The following is a 20,462-nucleotide window of genomic DNA, read 5'->3' as shown; positions in this document are numbered from 1 at the left end:
GTGGGGTAGAGAAGGGAACTCCCCTGGTCCTGTTTTTCGCTATGCCCCGATGTACGCACATGTGCCGTTAGTTCACTCACGGAAGAGACATGCTTTCATCCGTGTCTGAGAGAGGGTGAGTCACTCCTGATGCTCTGAGGGATTATTACGGTAAGTACGGACATTTTAGGATAATGAAATTGCTGTAAGAGCTGTGGGTGTGTTGGGTCTTATTTGAATTTATCGATGTGCGTCTTATTATTGCTAGAGAGTTGACGGGCTGGTGTAAATCTCACCATGTTGTTTTGGCGTGAAGTGGACGGTTATGACATTGAATGACTGAAAAGTCCTTTTAATGACCTGTGAGCGTGTGTGTGTGTGTGTGTGAGCAAGAATATGTGTGTGTGTGTGAGCAAGAGTATGTGTGTGTGTGTCCACTTATATAACCCCATGCATTTGTTTGATTTTTGCTGCTCAGGGTGTGGCCACTGTAAGAAGATGAAGCCGGAGTATGATGAGGCCGCCGAATTCCTCAATAAAGACCCAGACGTGAGTGGCCTCTCCTTTCAGCTCTTCGCCGACGTGCATTTATGAGCACCACTCCTCTTTCAGACTGTAAAATCAGCACTGACCTACAAAAAAAAGCTTCAGAGCCGCCCTGCTTCGTAAGCATGTTTTAAAATGTCTAAAATTATGTCATTATCTGCAAAATGTTGCAGAAACAGTCCCAAGCATTTACATTTCTAGTTTCAGCCTACCCGGGATACGATGATGACTTGTGCCGTCCCAAAAAACCTGGATTACTTCAGGAGGTCACATTCTCTTTACGAGAGCACTTGATTATGTCATAACTCATGCTCCCGTGAATGCCTCAGCTTTTCTTTAGCAGTAATGAAATCAAATGTATTTTGCACACCGGAGAATTACAGTGTGCCCTTGTGCAGGCTCTTATTGATTTTATAATCCCTTTGCTCTCCACTCATCCCTATCAAGGGGTGCCAATCTCTGTGGAGGTGACTGGGACCCCCACCAGTCACGAGAGAGAGAGAGAGAGAGAGAGAGAGAGAGAGAGAGAGAGAGAGAGAGAGAGAGAGAGAGAGAGAGAGAGGGCTGTAAAGCCTGCAGTTAAGCTATAACCGAGGCAGCAAGAGGACGACCTTTGCAGCAGGCCCCCCTTGTCATGTTGTGTGTCCTGTTTCTGATTAGCTCTGGGCGTGGCGGCAGCTTTAGGTAATACTCCAGTGGCAGCGTTTGTAGCGGCTGCCAGGGCCCTCGTCACCGCAGTAGTGGTTAGCTCATCCCCAGAGCTCTCGCTCTCCCCCTCGGCACCCAGCCTGCTTCTGGCCTACCACTCACACTCCAGAGGAGGGAGGATGGATGGCTGTGTGCCTGTGTGTGGGAGCGGCGCTTTTGGTTCGGGGGGGGGGGTGATACGCAAGTTTTCGTGTTAATCAGTGCAGCCAGGTCTTCATGTCCCTGCAGACTGATGTCATTTGTTTTCGTTCCTCCGAATCCACTCCTCTGCGTGTGCCGAGACACGCTGGAATGAAAGCGCAATGCATTGTCGTAGTAAACTGTGTCCAATTCACAGTTTCTTGTTTGTTTTGAGGGAGATTGGATTTTTTTTTTTTAACAAAGACACTTGTAAATATTGTTACTGAGTGCTTGTTTGTAGCTCAGCATGAATGAAAAACTCTTTTGAGCACAAAGTTATCATTCTGACTAAAAACCACTTTTCCTGTACCAAGCATTGCTGCACACACATAATGAGTCAGGCGTGAGATGACGGAAATCTTACCTCCAGCTGAGGCTATTAAAAATCCAGTGTTCAGCACTTTGAAGCGCTCTAGTTTTTGCTTCTACCTTTAATTGAGTGTGGGTTCATTATCTGCCTCCTGCAGACAGCTGTCAGAGAGAGAGTGAGCCACAGGCCTTTAAATATTACACACCTCATCTGCGCCAGCTACCTCTGGCCGCCTTGGCCTGAGCCCAGCCATTCTCACTGACGCTGCAGTTCATTTCTTTACGGCAATTAGCATGCAATCATGAATAACAAGCTCAGAGACAACACACTAACTATTAATAGGCTGTGTAATTGAACCTGGGGGCTATTTTGGACATACAGAAATGCTACAGTTGAAACTTTTGGAATAAGGTTTCTTTTTGATAGTAATATGAATCTGTTCACTGTTAGAAGTTGCCTTACAAGGTCATAGTAGTTTTACTCGAGAGCCTTGTAATTCTCTTTTCTTTCCAACAAGATTTGTTTTTCTTTACAAGAGGGCAAAAGTCATGGATCACAATCAAGTAATCTAAAATTAAGTATCTCCAAATTTGGAGTCTACTGTCAAGTGCAGCAGTTAGGAGCGTTGAGCTAACCGCAAGACTCAAGCCTTTTCATCAGGTCATTGAAGTGATTTTTCTTTCCTTGTCTGTCATTACATAGGATTCTATGGTATGTCTGTTATGTAATGGATCTGAGGAACCTTCTGTAATCCTGTTTTTTGTTAGGCTCATTAATGTGTTCTTCTGCTCCCATAGAAAAGCAAATGTTCCCTAGTTTTCATGTGTTTATTCATGTGTAAAATGCAAGTTTAGAGCTCAGTGGATGCTGCTGTCTCCTGCTCAGTGTGGTTTCAGTTGTTTGTTTCTTACTTTGTTTGTTTGTCTATTTGTTGTCTCAGAGCCCCGGTGTGCTGGCTGCCCTGGACACCACCATCCACAAGTCGGTGGGCGAGCGCTTCAAGATCTCCGGCTTCCCCACGGTCAAGTACTTTGAGAAAGGAGAGGACAAGTACACCCTGCCCCAGCTCCGCACCAAGGACAAGATCATCGAGTGGCTGCAGAAGTGAGATGGCTCTTGACATTTGTTTGTCTCTCTTTTTTTTCTTTCTCTCACTCTCTCTCTCTCTCTCTCTCTCTCACCGTCATTTTCTTTCTCTCTTTCTCACGCACTCTTCACTCATATCACTTAAACACATCGACCATGTTTAGTGTCTTCAAGCCCCATGTCACGGCCGATGACATATGACTTATGGACTCTGGATATCTGGAAGACTTTTACAGCACAGGAAATGTTGACTCATTTCTTGGCATGTTTTAGAAAATCACTTCAAGATTTCTCTCTCTCGTTCCTGCTTTCTGTCCACGCCACTGCGATCGAAGTGAACAGCATGTAGCGAGCATCGTGAGGCAAGCACGCCTCATCTGGGATTTTATGATCCAGTCGTCAAAATATGACAAGAGGATTATTCCAGATTACGGTTATTAACACCCAGATGAGGAGAAACTGAGTTGATGCAGAGTTCATGTTTGTGAGAATTGCTTTTACCCGCATTGCGCTCATTAGTATCAGATGAGGGATAAATGCTTACTGCATCACACTTTCTATTTTCGCAGCTACGACCTCTTTCAAGTGGCCCAGATAAATAGTGTCTGACCTCCGTGCCCTTGGCAATCCATCTAGGCGACGTGTCTCGGGTGGGGATGGGGAGCCGGAGCAGAGGTCGCTGGCAGGTGAAGCGCGTCGTCTTCTCCGTGGTGTCCTCCATCATGAGGATGCGATATGATGCCACGACGGCGCTCTATAAATAGCCGGCCATGACGACGAGGCTGTAACCTGGCGGAGTTTGTTTGTTTTCAGGGTCCGGTGTGCATGTCTGAAGAGGTTTTTGGAGTTATTTGAAGAGGCCACTCATGGTTTCACCTGGATTTAGCAGAGACTCGAGCTCTCACGTCTCAAGTCATCCAGCTAGAGGTCGTGTGCATCTGAGCTACTGTCAAGAGTTGTTAGTCGTGAAGACCATACAAAAGCCTCTCAGAAAAATGGTTCTTACACTTGACTGCTCTGCTGATCCTTAGAGACTAGGGGCCATACTTACGAAGGGTGCTCAGTCTGCGATTTTCTAATCTATGTCTAAACCTTTAAGGCTTTTTAAACTTGTTAAACGCGACCAGCTAAACAACAAATTAGGAATGGTCTTCTTCTGTTTAGCTGGCCAGCCAGTGCAATCATCATGGTCCATGAATGAGTGATGTTTACTCTGGATAGATGCAGGTGATGATCAGGCGACAACTTTAAAAAAAAAAAAAAAAAAAAAAACTATTTGCAAAGGCTAATTATTTGAGAGGTGTTTACGTTACATTAGTCACTTGCGATTAAATACAGTGGAAAAACTTAAACACCCCTGGGGGCTTGTTTTAAGACTGTCTAATGCAGTTTATGCAAGTTTACAAGAGCATATTCAGGAATAGTCTATATGCCAATAGAAGCAATCCTCTCAAAAAAATCAATAGCAAATTTCAACTGGGGTTTCATTGGTCATGATCTGATCATCTAGTCTGATTAACATGTTAGATAGACCCTCAAAGTACAGACCTTCAGTAAATATGCTTCTATATCTTTAATTAAAAATTAGAACCATAACAGGGAGATTTTCCTTGTGGATATTTAAGGGTTCACATCCATTTGCAATGCAAAGTATCCGTACAGTGGTCAAAGTAATAGATAGGTTCTACAGTATAAATGTGCATTACAGTGTGGAGAAGATGCCATGTGCGACAGTAAGCCTGCAGGATCTATATGGTTTTCTCAGATGTGACCCTTCTCTGGCATGTCTGAAATTTCATTTTGAACATGCTTAACCAAGCACAACTTCAATTGACCTCTCTGGCAGCCAGGCTCTGTGGTCTGATTGACCACCCAGCAGAGGGAGGTAAACCTCCGTTTGCTTACAGTGGCAGGGTTGGGGAAAGGGGGCAAAGCAAGCCAATCTCCAGGTGCGTCCATTCTTGTCCATTTGCAGGCCCCACTTTACCCTGCCACAGGGTCATATAAACGTGTGTGTGTGTGTGTGTAGGTAGGTGTGTGTCTGTGTGTGTCTGTGTGCGTCTGTGTGTGTGTGTGTGTGTGTCCAGTGCTTCCTCTCAGGCAGACATGATGCATGGGTGTACAGTCGAGTGAACCATTGTTGTAATGACGTTCGTATGACCAGTGGAGTGATCCACTTCTATTTTGGCCTGTGGGGTTGAAGGCTCAATCTTTCTGTTGTTCTCCATTCTTACAAACTTGCTTTTATAAACCACTATGTGTCAGTCTAGTGGTTTCTCCCAACAGACAAGATGTACGAATGTACAATAGAGTGGCCCATTGTTATTTCAGCCTGTATTGTTATTCTCTATAATCGGTCATTCTGGTGGATATTCTCCTGTCTTACCTCTTGTCTCCATCTAGTCCCCAGGCCCCTCCGCCTCCGGAGCAGTCTTGGGAGGACAGGCCGTCCAGCGTCAGCCACCTGGGAGCTGAGGACTTCAGGGAGGCGCTGAAGAAGAAGAAGCACGCCCTGGTCATGTTCTATGCCCCTTGTGAGTCCTGCTAGAAAATACAGTTCTGTCAGTCTTGGTTTTTTTTTTTTTTCGTGGTGAATCGTCAGTGGTAGTCTGCCCAATCTTATCCATGGGCTGGAGGACTGCAGAAGGGTTTTAGGGGGGGTGTATTGTATATCTCACTTATCTCACACGGCACTGTTGGAAGGTATTACTAACATGAAAACGGGGAGTAAGTCTAAAAGGGACACAAACCAACCAGTCCCTCCTCATCCCAGCAACCCAGCAACGTTTCTTACAGTCGATTGATACTTGATGTGAGGGTGTGTGTGCGCCACAGCAGAGAATTCCCGCAGTCTGTGTTTGATGGTAACGTCAAAGCCCCAGCAGTGCGCGGTGTGGTGCAGAGCAGTGCAGTGCAGTCAGCATGTGTCTCCTCCAAAAGCACACCTCCAGACAAAACTCCAGGGAGGATGGCAAAGGAAATGATAATAAATAAAGAAATCGAGTCAGATCTTATTGTTTTCATTCCTGGTCTCAAAGTCATCTTGCGCTCCGTGTAACATTTCCGTATTTGGGGGATTTCTGTGATCGAGCCAGTGTCACGCTAATACCCTAATGCCATTAGACAATATGCTAATCGTGACTGAATAGGAAGTCTCTGTTGGCTCCATGCATCCCACCCTCTGTGCCGCGCAGCATGTTTCCTTTTATCTTTATGTGTGGAACGCACTAATTGGTCTGTTGTTTCTGCCATTGTAGCTTTGTTTTAAATGCTCATTCGGGCCTTTTAGTGCAATCACACAAAATGGTGATGATTGCTCTTTTTTTTTCTGTTTACACCTGTTGGAGCCCCATTATTAGCGCACCTGCCCCCTGCTTCGTCATGGCAACAGACGAGAGGCTCACTCGTGATGGTGAGCTAATAGCATAAAGCAGGTCAGGCTTTTTTAGAAAATGGAGTGTAATACGACTGCATGGAGGGCATAATGACTACTGTGCCATCTGCGGCGTTGAGTGGCTGAGTCTCGGCTTGTGATTGGTGTGTCGGGCGTATCGGCGACCTGCTCCCAACAGTCTCTGTCTCTCTGTATAGTGTAGAGGCTATTACACCTTTTACATGATGCGATAACAGGCAACTGCTGCTCGGCTGGTGGCATTATTTAAAGCACTGGCTTGCATTCCCTGGTTTTAGCTGCTGTGGCGGTCAACAAAGCCAATCAATTGGACTGAGGAATCATGGATCTCATGATCACAGGAACAGACCTATAGTGTGTTTGTGTGTGTGTGCGCTCATGTGTGTCATGACCATACACAACCTTTTGGCTCCTTCCTGTTTTCGTTAAGTGCTTTGTGTCCTGGTTGTTTCCTCGAGTCTTGTGGTCATTAAATCTACCAGCAGCTCTGCAATAAAAGAGAGCAGGGTGGACTGGGCTGTAGGGTCATCACAGCTGCTGTTCTTATTCCTCACATTTGCTCATGTTAGCTGCAGACCGTGTGTAGGAGATAAATGGATAGCTTACAGCTTTAGATATGGATATTTTACTGAAGTGCCAATCCCCTGACTCATTGTCCATTCCTATGCTAAAGGCTGAGATTGTGTGTACTTTCAATTCCACCAATCAAATCTCAAGAAGTCATCCTCACAGATATGTATGAGTCATGTGGTCATATGATGAGCCTTCCTCAGTAATATAGCACATCTGTCAGATTAATGAGGCTTGTGACATGATCTGAAACATTAGCAAGCCATCGGTTGAGGTGTGTGTGTGTGTGTGTGTGTGTGTGTGTGTGTGTGTGTGTGTGTGTCTGTGTGAGTGTGAGTGTGAGTGTGAGTGTGAGTGTGAGTGTGAGCAGCCCACCTGAGCAGTAGGCTCAGTGTGCAGATGGCAGATACAGATGGCCTGAGGAAAGCACCCGGGAGGTTTTTTTATCTATGAGAGCAATAAAGGGATTTATTACTCATAGTAAAGCTGAAGAGAGCCACCACTAATGGGGGAAAATTCCAATAAGGACAGACCAGGGTGGCCGTGTGTGTGTTTACCTGTGTACTCTCTGTCTGTCTGTCTGTCTGTCTGTCTGTCTGTCTGTCTGTGTGTCTGTGTGTGTTCCTATAGGATCCTACATGTAGATGTTATCAGACTTCTCAGTGTTATCACTCTCCTGTAGCTTTGATGAGACTCTGCTTTCACTGTGTAATTAACCTGGACGGATGTCGATCTGTGCAGCCGCAGAGCAGCGGGCCGCACTTCTGTCGTGTGTGGTTTGTTTAAGGACATTTGGTGAGGGAGAGAAAAGGAACTGACTGGCCTCTGCTTTGGTTTCCCCCAGGGTGCCCGCACTGCAAGAACGCTGTCCCCCACTTCTCCACGGCCGCCGATCTCTTCAAAGAGGACCGCAAGGTGAGACTCAAGCCTGTTAAGGGGAGCCCTCTGTCGTGAATCAAAGGGCCTGTGTGTGTGTGTGTGTGTGTGTGTGTGTGTGTGTGTGTGTGTGTGTGTGTGTGCGTGTCCGTGCGTGCGTGTGCGCCGTGTGTGTGTGTGTGTGTGTGTGTGTGTGTGTGTGCGTGTCCGTGCGTGCGTGCGTGTGCGTGTGTGTGTGTGTGTGTGTGTGTGTGTGTGTGTGCGCGTGTGTGCGCGTGTGTCCGTGCGTGTCGTGTGTGTGTGTGTGTGTGTGTGTGTGTGTGTGTGCCCGTATGTGTGTATGTGTGTCTGTGTGTGTGCGCACCTTCACACACCCCACTGAGCTGCAAACAGCCCTTGTGCCTCAGCTCCCGTTCCTGCCAGACTCCCTCCCTTCATCTTCACCTCTCCCTCCATTCCCATCATCCATCATCATCATCGTCATCTTCAGCATCACGTTCGGTGTCTCCGTCTCCGGGGAGGTGGAATAGGTATAATGGTATTTTATGTGTTCCAGTCCACATCTTGTGAAATTTCACTCCCTTTTCCTCCCCCATACCCCCCCTCCTGGCCTCAAATAACTTCTGGAAACTTCCATCCCTCTGCTGCAGAGACCTGGAGTTCATGTCTCTCCAGACATTTATTATTGGCCTGGGTTTAGCTGCGATGTTGGATTGTTTTTGCAAATGGCTGAAATGCATCATGCATAGCGTCACTCAGCTTTAATCTTCCAGTGCCTCTTAAGTCCTGGCCTCACGCATTATCATTATTCAAGCCCCTAGAATGTTGAAATCCACTTTAGCCAAAGGCACAGTTGAGAGGCGAAGCAGGCTTCATCCCCACCCCACCCCCATCACATGTACTTGTTTGTTCAGACAACGCCCTTTATCCCAACGAGGTCTTTCTCTCTCTCTCTCTCTCTCTCTCTCTCTCCATCTCTCCATCCTGCTTTTCTGAGTGATTTAATGAAAAGCAGAATGTGTTGTTTTGAGTGGGACACTCGTTGGCCCGCTCTCCTCACGTCACATTGAGCTGAGTGGTGTTGGAAGGACCACTGCCGTGCGGAGAAAGCTCCATCTGCTGGCGCTGGGGTGGAGTGGTGCGGAGCACAGCTGAGTAGGGCAGAGACCGGACCAGGTTAGATTAGATTAGATTACATTAGATTGTGCTTACATTGGATCGGACAGTGTTGGACTGGGAACACTTCTCTCAGCCCTCATCTTATGCACACCACTCCCCAGTTTGGCCAGTCTCTGGACTGACCTCTCTGATGGACGTTTGGCTGCCACTGCGCCAGCATCTAAGCATTTCTATCTATCTGTCTACACTTATATCAATCAGTTCATTTCTCTCTCTCTCTCTATCTCTCTCTCTCTTTCTCGCTCTCCCAGTGGTGGCTCCCTTTCGTTCTCTTTGTGTTCTCTTTTGTGTCCATCTCACGTCCTCTGCTGCCAGGGCTTGGAACATCATCCACACTCTTTATCTTCATTTGTCGCTGTCCTGAGCCAGCATAACTGTGCCATGCTTGTTTTTGCTCTGGCAGTGTAGCTGGGTCTGTAGGAGAGTGATGGGCATCTCACCCTGTTCGCTCTTTCTCTCTCTCTCTCTATCTCTCTCTCCCTCTCCATCTCTCTCTCCCTCTCCCTCTCTCTGGGCAAGCCAGGGCCCCCAGTGATGAACTGTGGTTCTCTCCAGTTGAGAGTTCTTGTTTACCAAAGGCAAACATAACACAACGAGAAAAACAAGCTTTGAAGATGCCCAATTAGTATAGCGGCTTTTTCCGCATGCGATAGGGATAAAAAATAAGTTGGTTGCTAAAGTATAAAGTGAAGTCAATGAGTTGTTTTTCTTCCACCGATTGAGCTGAATATCCACAAGTACAAAGGAAAGGCCGTCTGGAATAGCTTTAATTTCCTCAGCAATCCTGTCTTGTAATGAGAACCCTAGTGTAATTGCCTGCATATTTTGCCAGCGTAATTACCTGTGCTTGTGACAAAGCACTCTCCTTGTTAAAGGTGTAAATTAGTACTTCTGATACTTGATAACCCTTCTATTTGTTCCCATGTTACAACCTACGGTAATGTCTTAACACAAGTGTCCTTCCAGAGAGCCATCTTCTCCAGCAGCCGCAGGGCTTTCACTCTTAAATGTTGGGACGTTTGGGCAACAGGGCAGGCTCGATCAATTTGATGTTAGGAGGACTTCCACCATTTCAAGTACGATCAATAGCCCCAGTAGCCACAGTGTTTGAGGAAGGAGGAAAAAAGTGGTGTGCTTTTAGGTCATTTTCCTCATGTCAATGTGGCACTGTTCAGATTGATCGGCTCACCGTGAGCTTTTATGGATCCTCTGCCTTCGTGGGTGGGCTTATCAGTGGCTTCGAAGAAAACGTCCAGAGGAGAAAACGTCCAGTGCCTGAACAGCAGATACATCTCCTGCGGCCGAACTCCTCAGGCCTAATGTTAGAGTCTCCATGGGGCATTGATTCACGCATGTTGCATAAGGTGGCTCATAATCGAATGCTGTTCTCATTTAGCAAATAGCGGTCGCATGCCCCTTTCTAATCTTTTTGTTGCATTTAACTCTTTAGTCTGGTGCTAAAGTACAGCAAGAGGAGTCATTGAATACAAACAAACAGTACAAATGAATACCCTTGGGGCACAATTATTGTTTACTTGGAGGGAGCAAGTTGTTTAGCTGGCATTGGAGTGAGTTTCCCAATGCCTTAAGCTCTACAATTATTCCTATGTTTAGATTAGGTTATAGTAATGCCCCAATCATAAAGATTTTTAATCCAACAAATGACCAGCATTGTGACTCCACTAGAGAGAATGACAAAAATTGGTTTGACCTCATAGAATCTTTGCACTAAAGGAATAAATTAGCCTTCTAATGGCTTGCTTTTACAGTAGCCGTCTCAGCATCCATTCTTGCCTGATGGATATCTACTCTTGCACGGTTGACGAAGGCATTATAGATCAAGTGAGATGGTGACCTTGCAACAGGCTGCATTCAGAACCCAAGAGTGGAACGTGTTGTTTGTCAAGTGCTGTTAACGGCTCATTTATGAAAGTTTCGTTAACTGCCTCACCGCTAGTGCCTCGGCGTAAATCTCTTTCATTGCGCTCCTTCGCTCACAGAGTGATTGTTCTCCCCTATTTTCTCAGTCTCTTTCCTTCCCCCAGTCTTAATGGCGTAGCCTGATGGAAATGTATTAGTCACCTTTTTTCTTTTCTTTTTTCCCTCCCAAGTGAAAATAATGGTTGGCTAAATTTGGGGAAAGGAAATGTATAGCACGGAAGAGCTCTGTCACTGCCAAAGCAGCTGTGCTGTTAAACTTGGCTACAGCCTGAGCGCATACTGTTTCCAGTCCAGTTAAGTAAAATGCACAGAGCAAGCCTCAGTAGTGCAGGCATTCACAGAAAAGTGCTGGCTTGCAGTTGCCCTATTTTGCTTTAGCGCTAAGATATACTCGGTCTTCATTTTTGAAGCTATTTCTGCCTCAGCTCATTTCCCACTGAAAAGCGTGGGCTAATGCAAATGAGCCACTTTAATTCGCTGGGTGACCAATATTAAGCTCTATGAGGTTTCGCCATTGTCTCTCTTGACTTTACCGGATGAGTACGATGAGGGACAGTGTGACGTGATCAATATTATTGTTGTTGCACATCACTGGCTGTGATTGGTGAACATGCCTGCTACTGTTGGCCAGGCTAAATCATCCCCCTGAGCTTAAGCGTCTTGTTGGCAGAGAGAGTAAACAAACAGCGTTGTGAGAAGGGAGCACAATGTCCCATTGGGGGCGAAGACTTGAATCTCCTTCTGAATTGGTGTTTTCTTTCAAATGCAAAAGTGCATTTTTGTGCAAAGACAGCCATACTTCCAGGCATTTCAGTTGTTTATGGTTACTGTTGTTGTGGTGCTGCCACAACACAAATGCGCAAGGTATGTCTGGCATAATGGTACTGCTGTTAAATGCTAATGGCGGTGAGTGACCGTTGTTATATTTGCCATCTTTCAGATTGCCTACGCTGCGGTGGACTGCACCAAAGGACAAAATCATGAGTTGTGCAAGCAGGAAAGTGTGGAGGGTTACCCAACTTTCAACTACTACAACTATGGCAAATTTCATGAGAAATATAATGGAGACAGAGGGGTAAGTTTCTGGCAATGAGCCATTTTGTTTCTTTAATGTGACAAAAGGACACATTCTCCTGTTAATGTTGCTGTGTTATTAGATGCAGATGTTCTACTGTAAAGTTAAACTATCTTTTACCCCGTCCTTTACAAATAAAATAAACTGTTAGGATAGACGGGGGAGGTGTTTTATGACCAGAACTATATCCCCAAAATCAAAGCAGTCTTTGATCTTTCTTTTGTGTTCCTCAAGTTTATGTCTTACCTCTGTCTTGACTCAGATGGCATTCTGCAAACGTGTCTAAAAGGCATACTGTGGGAACAGGAAAGATGATTCTGGTTACAAACACAGAGTTGCTGTAAGGCCCGGTGCCAACACATAATTGCACTAGAGCACAGTATTTTGGCAAGCCATTACCCAGGTGGCCAAATCAATACAGGTTATTCAAAAGGTGTTGAAAGACAATTGCACTTAGTGAGGCCAGCCAGCCTTCAGCAGTGAAACTCATACCCACAAATTAAAATGAAGCTTTAATACAGATTTCCTCCCTCTGTGTAAGCGCCTGATAATGAATAACTCACCAATGCTGTTGCAGTTAAAATGGTGTTCAGCTACCTAGAGCAAAATAAGCAATTTTAGTATTTTTCAAATGCCATACCTAACAGTATCTACAGTAAGTGGTAACATTTTCTCACTGTTTATTTTACCAGGTTCAATCTTGAATCACCTAAAATATACTTACTCTGCCCTCAGACGACTTGTTTATCTATTGGCAACATCCATGTGTAGTTGTGTCATTCTGAAACCTTTAAGCACTTGTTGCTGTGAGTCTATAGCTGGACTGTAGTCTCTCTCTGTGACTGTGTTTACATGTACTTCAGTATCCCGGTTGTGAGGCATATCCCGATTTTGATAAATGATTTGAGGCATATCCCAATTTTGATAAATAAATACTATTCCAATTACTGATTACAGTTCTTGGCAACCATTCTAGAGCATGCTGCTCTTTCATATTTGATTCTAATCAGGAATCTATCTTCAATGTAGCGCGCTAGAATCTTTGCACAAAATTGGAGAAATGAAAGACCCGATAATACCAAGGATACTCAATGTCCATGTTGATGCCGTCTGTGTTTATTTGTTGATACTGACTCTTCGTTCTGATTGTGATTGTAGGAGGCTGGCTTCATTGGCTTCATGCGCAGCTTGAGGGGGCGGGACCAAGAGAAGGTTGGCAAGCGGAAGGAGGAGCTTTAAGAGTGGTTGTGGCCCAATCAGGGGGTTGGGGAGGGGCAAGCCTGCCATTGCACTGTGACCTGGGCAGGAGCTCCCCACCTCAGCACTGACATCAGAGACTTGAAAAATCTCAGCTGAAAAAAGGCTATTTTTGTATACAACGGTGCCCTTACCTTTGTAATACCAGTGTCAAACCATCACACCACTTTGGACATGTTTTTTTTTTTTTGTTTGTTTGTTTGTTTTATTTCGTTGTTTGATTTATGAAGCATTTTGATGTGATCATGAAAGAGAAATAAGTATTCCCAAATACTGTGACTGCAAATATCAAACCTACATCTTTTATCTATGCAATAGCCATCTCCAGGCCCAAAGGCTTTAAGATGTGGGTGGCCATCTTTGATGAGGGGATCGGCCATGTTGCTTTGCCACATAACGCCCACAGTGATCCTTCATCAGGACTCCTCATCACTGTCCCCCCCCTTCCTCTGAAGAACAATACAAATATACATGTCCGTTATCAAATATTTTTATACTGAAATATCATATTAGGTGTCGATTAGAAATACAAAACAGGAAAAAAGTATGACGAAAAGAACTTGTAGCTAAAATCTGTGGCCTTAATGAATGTTTAAGCTAAACAAAATGTGCGGTGATCACTGAACGAAATCAGTCCAAATCATTTCAAAGATCAGACCTATTGACTAGGTGTGTTTTTATGCTGGAGCCATCATATTCCTCATTATATTTTGTTAGCTATGGAAAAACAAAAATTAGGTCATAACTTGTAACTTAATGCCAAAAAGTTAGTGGGCAATTGCGATGCCAAATTCATATCCATTTCCTGTTCAGGGTGGAAGAGATCCTGCAATATGTGTTCCCTATCCTGGTGAATTGACAGAACTCTTGTGTTTATAAAGTCCTTATCAACACTGCTTGTGATCAACTTTTACCATTGTATGTAAAGCCAGTAAATACCACAGCCATGTTTTGTGTACATGTAGGTGCACATATCAAAAGCCAAGGCTTGTAGTGCTTTTCCCTCCAGCAGCTGGATGCTTTAGACTCCCATGTCCATTGCAAGGAGCTGCACCTTGCTCCCTTTGCTGCTGGACATCTGTGCACTCGGACTCGCTGAGATCTACTGAAGCTCAGTTGGTTGGGACAACCGTAGGGCAGACAATCAAGGAACATTCTTGTCTCGTTTAACCAGGCCATCAAGTTCAACACATCCTGGTGGTTGTGTCTGTAGGACTAGTTTAACCCCCATGATGTGCTCTCTGCTGTTACCCCCCCTCCTCCCTGTCTTCGCCTGTTGTGAAAGATGTTGAGCTTGTGAAGTGTCTGTGCATCCTAGCATGCCCATGTGGGTGCGGTTTGAGAATGTACATCTCCCAGCCGTGATGTGGTGGTAGTGACTCAAAATTGCAGCCTGCTGGAAGTGTTCCTAGTGTTAAGACATTATACATATTTTAAAGACCATATCTGTAGCTGAACTTTTCTTTTGTATTTTTCAGGAGTTTGGTTTCATTATGAATAAGATTCTCAGGGATCACCAAACACAATTAAGAAAGGGAGCAGGCGAGCAGCGTGATTTGCATTCCAGCTGGATGTTGCAGAGCCCTAGTTGCCGAAATGAAATAGTTGTTTACATTTGTCTTACAGCGGAGAGAACAAAATGTGTAGATAGAGGGGGGTATGGTTTACATTCCTGAGTTGCGGCAGTGCAGAAAGTATTAAATAAAACAGTAAGAGCCAAGGAAAGCAGGAAAGCTGATGTATATTGTTCTGGGTCTATGATTAACAAAAGAAAGAGAGAGAGAGAGAGAGAAAGAAAAATCCGTCTTTCAATGGCAAACCATGTGCTGTCCTCATACACTGTTATTAGATGAGATGTGTTTCTGTGCTGATTCAGGGTTTACGTGTTGTTAGTGTGGCATCTGTTGTCACTGCATTGTCCTCTAGCGATGGTTACTAGTTTTTTGAAGCTTATAACTGATTACTAGACCAGCACAAGGAAGGAGAGCCTGTAACCACAGCAGGAGAGACGAGCCCTTTGATACAGTATGGTGTTGGGATATTGGGAGTCTTTCAGAAGCAGGACCACAGGCGCCAAAGCGGAAGCCCGTCTGTTTTATCCCAAAGATCTCCATATCAGGGGGATGCCACACTAATGCCAAGAAGTCTGTGTCGCCTTTGTTTGATTTCCGCTCCCAGCCATGTGTGCAGATCTGCCCCTAGAAATGACCACCTTAAGTAAAATAAAGAAAACATACATTTCCAACATCTGTTTGCCGTTTTGTCTTTTCTATGCACACAAATACACATTTAGAAATCGGGAGGAGAAATATGAACATGAAGACCATTTTCTTTTTCTTCTGTGTGTAGTCTGGGAATGGAGCTCCCAGACTTGTTCGTACTTGTATTAAAAGTAATAACTGAGCGTCTTGGATTGAAGCTCTACAGTATGTATAATGGTGTATGAACACACTTCATTTACTCCTGGCCAGAGTACAAAGTGTTCTTAATCATGTACTCTCAGTGTCGTAATTTAAATAGCAGGCAAAGTCTTATCAACAAGCAAAGTTCTTGTTGCTATAGCTATCAAGTGGCATGGGAACATTGAGCCTCCCGACTCCTCAATGTTTGTTCTGAAGGTCTTGCCCTTGCTGTTAAATTAGCAAATTGATTTTGCCCATAGTGATTTTATTTTCACTTCCTCACCACTGAACAATATTTAATGCAAATTAGTTTGAAGTGTCTGAACAGATGTCCACCTACTATCTGTCTGTGAACTTAATTCTTCCTTTCCGATGGCAAGTAGACTGAAAACCAGCTTGGTTTGTCTGAGTGTAGTCTTGCTCTTGACTGACATCCATACATTTTCAATCCACTTCAGATGGTGGTCATATGACTTCATACACCAACCCACATAAGAGACACAGGAGCTCTGGGACAGTGGCGAGCTGAACTGACGCCAGTCCAGTTATTGAAAGAAGTTGTTTGAACGGAGGATTGACAGTTTGAAACAATTTCCCAGGGCTGAACTTGTCATCACGTAACTGAATGCTTGACAGAACTCTCTGGAATTATCTAGAGAGTGACAAGACCACTGAAGTCAAGCCTCAAGGCTCAACGCTTTCAGTGTTTCCTTAAGGAGAAGAGGATGTGAACTATTCTGAACACACCACAGCACTGCATGAGATGAATTCTTATTTATCTTTTTTTTTTTTTACTTGCTAGTGGCAGTGTGAAGTAGATGACTGCTTGGGTGCATGGGTGATTAATGCCAGGGAGAGAGTGCTTGTGTCCCTACTCAAATCAAAATTACACCCAAAGGAGGATATTGCAGGTGCTGGACAATTTCTCCCATGGTTGACTGCATGCTGCTCCAGCTCTGCAAGGAAGGGATGACAAGGAGGGCAGGCATACAAATCAGGCTGGGAGAAGGAACGGCTGTGCAGGTTTTATTCAGTTCTGCATTTTAAACATGAATCCGTCGGGCTCTGTTCGGTAATTGGGTTTCGTGTCTCAGGGCAACCATGGTTTGTGTGTGTCCCTCACCTTAGGAGGACTGTCTCTCTCTGACATGACCTCACGTGATTCTGTGAAGCTTTGAAGTTGAAATAATCCAGCGACTTCCACACCACACCTTTTGCCTTTCTGGCTTAAAACTATACAAGTTTTCCAAGACATCAAAAGCAAAGAGGTTAGAACAAACCTTAGTATAGGAACAGAGCAGAGAGACCATTTTGAATGAATATCTTCTGGACTGAAGTTGTTTTTGGAGGGTATCTTATTCTGGGGTAGTCTGTGTACATACCCAACACTGGGAAAGTTGAATGCCACCTTCTGTTACCCCTTTGGATTCTTTTTTCTTTCTTTTTGTCTCTGTCTATCTCAGAATGCATTTTAAACACATTTCTGTACAAGAATGAGAACCAAACTGCCTCGAGGAGACATCCAGGCGAATTGGTTAGAACAACAGTGGTTCAAGCTCTTCATAATTATTGCCACTGAATAAAGACTAACTCCCTCTTTTGTTCTAACAGCAGTATACATGATGTAGCGCTCTTGCCCAAAGATCCATATCAACACCCCAAACAACAGAGAACACCCAATTCAAGAAATACAATACCATGTTGTTCTACAGCCTCAGATAAAATTGTGAATTTATAGATTTTTAAGCTTAATTGGGTTTTGTGATGTATGAGGGGAGATTGGCTTCTATCTTTGTTTAATTCCTCTCTTGGGGGGGTGGGGTGCTGTTCAAGGAAAGTAAGGACACTGCTTCCCCCTGTAAATAGGGTCCTGATTCATCTGCGAAAGAAATCATCTGTCCAATCCATACTCCTCTGAATTGTGTGGATTGATCTCAACAACACTGCTGTTGGTAGCAGTATCTACAAGACTGCAGGAGAATTATATATTTTCTTTTTTGTTCCCTGCAACCCCCTTCCCCCTTCTAATACCCATCCGCGCACACACACACACCTCAATTATCATGTCATTTCAGTGGCATATAAAGTTAGAGCATTTTATTTTCCTCATCACATCTCAACCCCAGGAGAAACACTTTTAACTGACCAGCAAGAACTCATCAGACTGTCAGTAAACCAGACTTCAACCTTCACAGCCACCATAAGAGCAGATAAAGCCCTGCCTGAGTGAGACTGTCCAGAGGAGGGGTTTTGCCCCCTTTTAAATACAGCGACGTCTCATTACATCAGCATTTCCAGAGTAGCTTAGAAAACTGGAGCACTACACAGACCACATCTAAAATTGACAAAATGAAAGCCCAATTAGTAGGGCTGCAATGGAATTAATTGATATACTTGAGGGTTTTATTGAGAATGCTATTTTGTTAGATTTGTTGACTAGTGATTAATCATTTTTTTGCCACATTTATTTTGTTTCCTTAATTCCAAACTTGCTCAAGCACAGTGTGTGCAATAAAAAAAATCCACTTTCTTTACAAAGCACCTACCCAGCATATTCTTCTGCAACCATTTATGCAAACAAATGAAACAGTCGGAGGTTTCTGCATGGCGATTCCCCAGCTGATGAACTGCTTTAATCAAAACGAGTAAATTGCAATGGGAAGACAAAAAAAACAGGACAAGCGCTCTAATGTGATGGAGTGAGTCACCAACAGCTTTGAACTTCAACCTCACACTGTAAGAAAATTTCCCGTAAAAAAACAGGAATCAACTGGCAGCAGAGTTTCCAGGAAGTTCCTGTTATTTAACGGTGCCCTGGTTTAACATTAAGTTAATGTAAAATAACAACATTAATTTCCTGTAAATTAACAGGAAACAACTGGCAGGACTTCCAGGAGCTTCCCGTTGTTTAACGGCAGACTACCATAACATTAAATTCCTGTTAAGTATATAACATCATTTTCATGTTGGGTAACAAGAAAAAAATGTGATCTTCACTTTAGTTACACAACAGGTCTTTAATTTTTTACAATTACAGGAAACAAGTTCCATATATTGAGTTCATCCACTCTCAAATCAACATTTTAAAGATAAAAATCAATTTGTTCACGTCAGTTACTTATTTGTAGTTTAACAGATATTTTATTTCACAGCACTTACTTGACAGTCTAACAGTAAAGTAATCTTTGAAAGATGAAGGGACATGAAGCAAGATAATAGTAAATAGTAATTCAGGAACATGTAGACTGACTATAATCGTATTTCAGGATCAGGGAATAAGACACAGAAGAATTATCATGGAAAATAAAAACATCGCATTAGGCTCGTGTATCATGTATGAATGTAAAATGTAGATACATAGTAGTATTTTGAAAATCGGATTTCAAAGAACAGGTAATAGGATACAGAGGAATTACAATGGAAAACAAATACATTGCATTAGGCCCGTTTAAAATGTAGACATCGCTATCTAGTAGTATTTTGAAAATCGTTATTTCAAAAACAAGGAATAAGGTACAGAAGAATTATCATGAAAAACAAAAACATCGCGATAGGCTCGTGTATCAATTATGAATGTAAAATGTAGACCGCATTGATCTAGTTGTATTTCAAAAAATCGGAAATAAGGTACAAAAGAATTATCATGGAAAATAAAAACATCGCATTAGGCTTGTGTATCACATATGTATGTAAAATGTAGACATGTTATCTAAAGTAGTACTATTTCAAAATCAAATAAGATACAGAATAATCATCACAGATGTTTATCAATATCATTGCATCGCATTGGCCTTGTGTACATGTGAGAATGAATAAACTGACAGATTATGTCCAGAAGAATTTAAAGTAAGAGATGAGTATAAATGATAATCAGGGAGGGAATCAAGTAACATTCATGAGAAATCAAGTAACATTCACTTTACTTATTAGTGATTGTTCTTAGGCTTCTTCTGGGCCTTTTTCTGTGAGAGAGAGAGAGAGAGAGAGAGAGAGAGTTACATAAACTGATAGGGTACACTAGGATTCATGTAGAGGAAAATTGTGCCAAAGTGAATGAATCGGATGTGAATTTGTAACGTTAACACACTTTCTCACAATGAAATTAACTGACATTTATTACTTACTGTAACTGCATTTATATTTGATTTAATCAGTTGTATAAAGTAGAAGTATAGTGTTATGTGGTTATTACAGCAGTACTATGCATGATTGCTCTCTTCAGAGGGTGTAATCCTGCATAGTAGTGCTTATAACTACATAGTAGACTACTACACAACCCCCCCAATACATACCACACATAAAACAAACTCTGGTTCGAAAGTGTGACATGAACTTACCTCTGGAAGAATTCAAGGGTGCACGCTGCCTCCTCCTGATATTGCAGATTCAGAATATACTGTAGAAGGTGGAGAAACATGTCGCAATCCCTGTTAGAAATGTGGCGAGGTTGGACCCTTCACAAACGATTAAGGATTCAATGCTGACCATCCACTTTTGATGATTACCTTGTCGTTCACCTGAAAAAAAGAATTTATCATATTAAATTTAAGATATAGATCCACATGTCAACTATGATTAGATTCCTTTTAGGATTTTGTCCAAACAAAATTCAATACAGAAAAAAAAAAAAAAAAAAAAAAAAAAAAAAAAAAACATTTAGTGTTCAAAAGTTGATTTAAATATGTATATGTTGATCATTATTACTCTAGTGAATGAAAACAAACATACCTAGTAATATCAGGCGAGGCGTCACAGGTAGGCTTGGAAGACTCAACATCAGCTACAGTCAGTTTATCCCTTAGCAAAAAAAGAAAAAAGGCACTGAACAACTCTTCATGTGTGTGTGTGTGTGAGTGAGAAAGTGAATGTAATCTCTGTGAGTGTGTTGTGTGTGTGTAAGGAGTGAGTGAATGTGAGTTGTCTGCAAGGTGAGTATGAAAG

The 20,462-nt window shown here is 43.3% G+C and overlaps 1 protein-coding gene and 1 long non-coding RNA gene across 2 annotated transcripts; one reads left to right on the top strand and one right to left on the bottom strand.

Moving 5' to 3' along the window:
• Window positions 1-457: 457 nt before the first annotated feature.
• Window positions 458-15,366, top strand: pdia5 (protein disulfide isomerase family A, member 5; the record flags this gene model as incomplete). The annotated part of the gene is given in 6 exon segments (XM_048240039.1): window positions 458-528; window positions 2,664-2,827; window positions 5,213-5,343; window positions 7,636-7,706; window positions 11,728-11,862; window positions 13,021-15,366. Coding segments are annotated over 6 exon segments (653 nt in total), but the record flags the coding sequence as incomplete, so codon positions are not given.
• Window positions 15,367-19,140: 3,774 nt separating this feature from the next.
• LOC125292560 lies at window positions 19,141-20,309 on the bottom strand. Its single transcript, XR_007193219.1, has 3 exons — window positions 20,250-20,309; window positions 19,859-20,038; window positions 19,141-19,483 (listed from the first exon to the last, which is right to left on the bottom strand). It is a non-coding gene; the product is annotated as an uncharacterized LOC125292560 (long non-coding RNA).
• Window positions 20,310-20,462: the final 153 nt, after the last annotated feature.

Source organism: Alosa alosa, chromosome 3, assembly GCF_017589495.1.
Source record: "Alosa alosa isolate M-15738 ecotype Scorff River chromosome 3, AALO_Geno_1.1, whole genome shotgun sequence".
Classification (NCBI taxonomy): Eukaryota; Metazoa; Chordata; class Actinopteri; order Clupeiformes; family Clupeidae; genus Alosa; species Alosa alosa.
This window is presented reverse-complemented; position numbering and strand designations above follow the sequence as displayed.